Here is a 6,000-nt window from a genome sequence, read left to right on the forward strand (position 1 = left end):
TCTAGAGCTGCTGTGAAGTATGACAATTGACAGTATCATAAAATATTCACAAGTTTTCATATTTTTCATAATTGATAACATTTATCTCTTGTACTATGATTTCAGTCATCAGATTATACATAATAGCTGGGGTTAAAGACTTAGCATTTATGTGATCGATATGATAAACACTGTGAAGTAGTAAAATGCTGATCCTTTAAAAATGTCACCTCTCCTAGATCATCCTCCTATTAACCTAAGGAATTCAATCCCTAAAAACTTAAAAGAATGAAGAACTTTTCAAAACCACTTTCTGCTTAAGAAGTGACAAGTTGGGAAAAAACTGCTTAATAATAATAGGAAATACTCCTGTGGAAACAGCTTTACTACAAGCCTCTGCAGCTGCTATTGAAAAGATTCAGAGAAATATTCATACCAGAGGGAGGAAAGAGACATCTCACAAGCAATGTTCTTTCCAAGCATAAATGTTAAACACTGTAGTTCATATGAATTTCTCTTTCTTCATTTTCTCTAGGTTTATTTTTCATATATATGAAGACATACATATAACCAGGAAAAAGGATTTTCCCTGTGGTATTTCTAAATGCCTACCTTTCACAGCACATACACAGTCTGCCTGCCTGCCTGCCTCTCTCTCTTCTCATCCGTAATGTTTTGTCTTATGCAGGGACTTGGAATTTAATTTTCTGGCTTAGAAACACTTACATAGGCACAATTCCCAATGTCCTTGGCGAAGATTTTGAGGGGAATGCTCTTCGGGTAGTCCTTTTCTTTCTCTAGATTGATGTATCTAATCAAATGCAACAACAACCCAAAACAACACTGAGTCAGATGGAATTCGCTAATGGCTTATTTTAAAAATCAACCTATTTTGCTAATATTTCCAATATACTTATATGCAATTTTTTGAAAAGATAGATGAGAAGACTCAGCAAAGTCAGATTACATTATGGGTTGGAAGAGAATAAAAAAATTCAGGACATTCGGCATGGGCACAAAAAAATAGGACATCCATGTCAAGTGAGGTTTGAGAAGCACAACCAGGTTAGGGCACCTCTGGGTAATGTTTTACCCTCAAAGTTTCCCTGTCTTCTTTGGACAGGTCCAGCACCTTACTGATAAGTATAGGAACATATATAATAAATATTTTATAAGGTCAAACCAAAGCAATGGCCTTGTACTTCTCATTTAACTCCCCAGTAGGGTGCAAATCTTGGTTATCCTATTGTGTGGAGAGGGAGAGAGGACAGGAGGGAGGGAAGGACTGTAAGTCTAATAGATGAGTCTAAATCAATCATTCTAGTCTGCATGCTCAATGGTAGGGGTAACAACTACCATTATTTTTGAGGTGCTTAGCAGAAAACCCTGCATTTATGGAAACTTAATACATACTTTGAGGAAACTGTTAGCTCCAATTGGTAGGCTGGAGACAATGGAAAAAGAGAGTAGATTATTGACTAACTGCTGTCTAAAATGATGTAACTAGACCTCAATGTTCTCCTTCCTAGAAAGTTAAGAAATACATGTAATGAGAGAACATTATTTATAGCAAGTAAGTAGCTAGTGTACAATATAAACAGCAGCTTATTTAGAGGACAAATGAACAATTTCGACTAAGGAGAAGGGGAATAATTTGGGGCACATCTCTGCAGAAAATGTCTTAATTTGTTTATTAAAGGTTAAAGATTAAAATATGAATACTGAAAAAATACCTCTGAAGGAGAGAGAGCCATTTGTCCTTTTGTTCTGGAGAACTGCAATCAAAGAAAATGGGAGAGAAAAATTAAACCACATAAAATACCTAAGCTAACAAATTTAGGATTGTCAATCCAGATGGAAATGTCAACAGCCTGTTGTTACTAATGCAGTTGCATACATAAGCTGCAACCTTGGCATAACTGTGTTCTGGAGAACTCTGCAGTGAAAATATCCCTTTGGAAAAACTATGGTCAAATGTAGTTTTATTAAATCCTTTTGGATGGATCTATGACAAACCCTCTTTTCTACTTTACTGCTTTTTTACAAGTGGTATTATACCAGGGAGAGAGAGTTCCTATAGCGGAAAGAGTACTTGATTTGGAATCTAACACTTGGTTTCAAAATTATATGCAAGCTAGACAATCATGGGCAAGTCATTTAACCTCTAAGCCTCAGTGTCTACATCTATAAAACTGGGTTAGTATTTTTGTAGCTCAAACGGCTATACAAATAGAAAGTATGGTTAATACTGAGAATACACAGATTAAGAGAAATTTGGCATGTGGATGGAAATCTCTTTGCCCAGAAACCAGTTTGCTATTAGGAAAAGAAACATTTTTAAAAAGCACATACAGCAAGATTATCATTTAGTAAATTACTTAATTGAAAACTTATTCTTAATAACTAAAACCTTCTGATTAAGATCAATCCATTTGCAACTAAATTAGCATTCATTTTTATGCTGATTTCACTATTATGTTTAATTCTTAAGATTAAAAATAATTTAAAGTTTATTCCTATGTAGTCTTGTCACTAACGAGCTTTTAAAATCTTATTTCTCTCTCATTTTTTTTAAAGACAGGGGTTTTGCTCTGTTGCCCAGGCTGCAGTATAGAGGCATGATCATGGCTCACTGCAGCCTTGAACTCCTGGGGCTCAAGAGATCGTGCTGACTCAGCTTTCTAAGTATCTGGGGCTATAGATGCATGCCACAAGGCCTGGCTAATTTTCTAATCTTTTTAGAGATGTTGGAAATCCTAGTTATTTTATTATTTCCAAAAATACATTTATTCACTAACTTTGTTGTTTAGCAATTTTCTCCATAAGCAATCTGCCAGGATTGGCCATCAGAAAGTGTATCACTTTTTTTTTTTTTTTTTTTTTACCATTGAGCATACATTTTCCATCTTTCACAATTCCTTACTATCTTTTGATGTACTCTCTTTTCTAAAATAGATTTTCTAGGTTCACTTATGTCAAGTCTTGGATTTATTTAGCAAAAATCTGTTGAGAAATAGATAAGAGGTTTGCTTCAGACCTGCTAACGTTTTTCAAAGCAGTTAAATTGCCCCTTTAAGACACTTAGTATTTTTTTAATTTTTAACTGAAATAAAAGATACATAGAGAAAACTGCACAAAGCTTACATGTACAGGTTGAATAATTTTAACAACCTGAACACACTCACATGAACCAGCACCCCAGGTCATGAAATAGAAAATCACCTTGGAAGGTCCCTTATGTTCTTTTAAAGCCAGTAGTTTCCACTATCCTGACTTCCAATAGCATAGAATAGTTTTGCATGTTTGGGTACTTTATATAAATGTAACCATAAAGTATATACTATTTTGTGTCTGGCTTCTTTGAACATTATGTTTATAATATTTAATTATATTACTACATGTAGTTTTAGATAATTATTTTTTTTCTTTTTCTTTTTTTTTTTTTTTGAGACGGAGTTTCACTCTTTTTTCCCAGGATGGAGTGCAATGGTGCAATCTTGGCTCACCACAACCTCCGCCTCCTGGGTTTAAGCGATTCTCCTGCCTCAGCCTCCCGAGTAGCTGGGATTACAGGCATGTACCGCCACGCCTGGCTAATTTTGTAGTTTTTAGTAGAGACAGCGTTTCTCCATGTTGGCCAGGCTGGTCTCGAACTCCCAACCTCAGGTGACCCGCCTGCCTCGGCCTCCTAAAGTGCTGGGATTACAAGCATGAACCACTGCGCCCGGCCAATTCATTTTGATTGCTGTGTTCCCTTGTTTGAATATATAGCATATATTACTTCAAAATATAAATTATGAAATGTGTCAGGTTAACGTATGGAGATGAATTTCTGTAATCTTCTTATATTTTTCCCTTTCCCCCCTGCTCTATACCTGAATCCAGGACTCCCTTTTTTTTTTAGTAATTCTTAATCTCAGGCATTTTTAAGGGACTAAAAATAGAAGTACTTCAAAGTCAATGGCTATCTCTGGGTTTTATAAATACTTAAACCCCTTAAAACGATAGTAAGATCCAAGACAGCAGAAAGCAGTGTATCTTGGAAAATAAAAAGGGCATGGCAGATTAGAAGATTCTCTCAAATTATGTAGGAGATAGAGGCCTGTCATCACTGAGAGTGAGCCGGTTTATGTCACTCAGTTAAGGTGCCCGAAGGAAACAGAAAGAACCCAGAGGAAATGGTTTTAAGGAGTCATTAGGGAGGCTGGGTCCTAGGCACCCAAGTTTTTATATCGGCAAAGATACCTTCCACCCACCCTCTGCCCGCCCCTTATGGCAAAGAAGCAGAACATCTCTGGATATACAGGGACAACTCTGAGCACAGAAAAAAATGTCAACAGTGACCACAATAGACTAAAGTCAGAAGCCCTTTGTCTGTTTTGGAGGCATCTTAGAAATCTGTATTATAGTTCTACCTTACAAAAACAGCAGTTCCAGTAAAGAAGAAAATCTGATTTCCTACCAGCCTGGCAAAATGGGGGGTTTAAGATGAGTTTTAATTGGATCTATAAATAAACATGCATACCTGAGTTTGTAGTCTAAGATTCACAGTAGGTACTTAAGTTAACATATTATTTTCTGATTCTTATAGACAGACTACTGTCAGATTCAAGTACTGTGTGTGTTTTTTGAATAATCTTCCCATTCTATCGTACCATTATTTGTAAAATCAAGGTGCAGCACCTATTTTTCTGGTAGATATTCACCTAAGTTTGAATCAAAGTATATGTAGTGATAGAGATGAAATTCCTTTTGGGCTTTTTTGGGATGTGACTACCCTGTTTTCAAGTAAAGCATGAAAAGTGCACATTGATTGTCTGCTGTTTCCTCAATTTGACTCAATGGAGAGTTTTTCAAAGATTCTGGCAATTGTCAGTCTTAGATTTCAATGCTATTAGTTTTTACTTTTTATTTTTTTTGAGACCAAGTCTTGCTCCGGCTAGAGATATTGCCCAGGTTGGAGTGTAGTAGTGCAGTCACAGCTCACTGCAGCCTTGAATTCCCGGCCTCAAACAATGCTCCTGCCACATCCTCCCAAGTAGCTAAGACTACAGATGGGTACCACCATGCTCAGCTAATTTAAACATTTTTTTAGAGATGGGGTCTATATTGCCCAGGGCTATGGCCTCAAGCAATCCTCCACCTCAGCCTCCCAAGTAGCTGGGACTGCAGGTGTATGCCAACATGCCTGCGTAATATTTTGACTTTTTTTTTGTAGGGATGGAATCTTGTTATATTGACCAGTCTGGTCTCAAAACTCCTCCCCTCAAGTGATCCTCTCACCTCAGCCTTTCAAGCAGCTGGGATTACAGGCACCAACCACTGTGGCTGGCTACATTTACAAAAAACAGTTATTATAGTAACTGGAGAGACTGCTTCTTTAACCTGCTACCCGATGGAATTTTAAATGGATCATGACCTAGATTTCCCTAACATTTCCAATGATTGCCACTCCTTCCTAAAGATCTGAGCTTCCCTCTTGTATTTCACTTCAGTGTGACAATTTGTGTTAACATTTTTTTAAGACAGTTCTGCTAGTAATAAATTATTATAGTTTTTTAAAAAATATTCACTCTACCTTCATTTTTAAATAGTATTTTTGCTGAATATTGTATTCTAGGTTAAAAGGTTTTTGTTTCAACACTTTAAAATATATATTCCATTGTCAGCTGGGCATGGTGGCTCACTCCTGTAATCCCAGCACTTTGGGAGGCCGAGGCAGGCGTATCACCTGAGGTCAGGAGTTTGAGACCAGTCTGGCCAACATGGGGAAATCCCATTTCTACTAAAAATACAAAAAAATTAGCTTGGCGTGGTGGTGCGCACCTGTAATCCCAACTACTCAGGAGGCTGAGGCAGGAGAATCACTTGAACCCGGGAGGCAGAGGTTGCAGTGAGCTGAGATCATGCTATTGCACTATGGCTTGGGCAACAAGAGCAAAACTCCATCTCATAAATGAATGAATGAATAAATAAATAAATAAATAAATAAATAAATAAATAAATAAATAAATAAATAAA

At 36.8% G+C, this 6,000-nt stretch overlaps 1 protein-coding gene across 6 annotated transcripts in view; it reads right to left on the reverse strand.

Moving 5' to 3' along the window:
• The window catches only part of ARHGAP20 (Rho GTPase activating protein 20), a 129,735-nt gene that overhangs the window by 37,371 nt on the left and 86,364 nt on the right, over positions 1-6,000 (reverse strand). For all 6 annotated transcript variants that reach the window (XM_023208030.2, XM_023208028.2, XM_023208029.2 and 3 more), the window contains 2 exons: positions 1,713-1,754; positions 706-790 (listed from right to left, as the gene is read on the reverse strand). In XM_023208030.2, the coding sequence (XP_023063798.2) occupies positions 706-790; positions 1,713-1,754 (127 nt within the window). The remainder of the gene's footprint in view (positions 1-705; positions 791-1,712; positions 1,755-6,000) is intronic.

This window comes from Piliocolobus tephrosceles, chromosome 13, assembly GCF_002776525.5.
Source record: "Piliocolobus tephrosceles isolate RC106 chromosome 13, ASM277652v3, whole genome shotgun sequence".
Lineage (NCBI taxonomy): Eukaryota > Metazoa > Chordata > Mammalia > Primates > Cercopithecidae > Piliocolobus > Piliocolobus tephrosceles.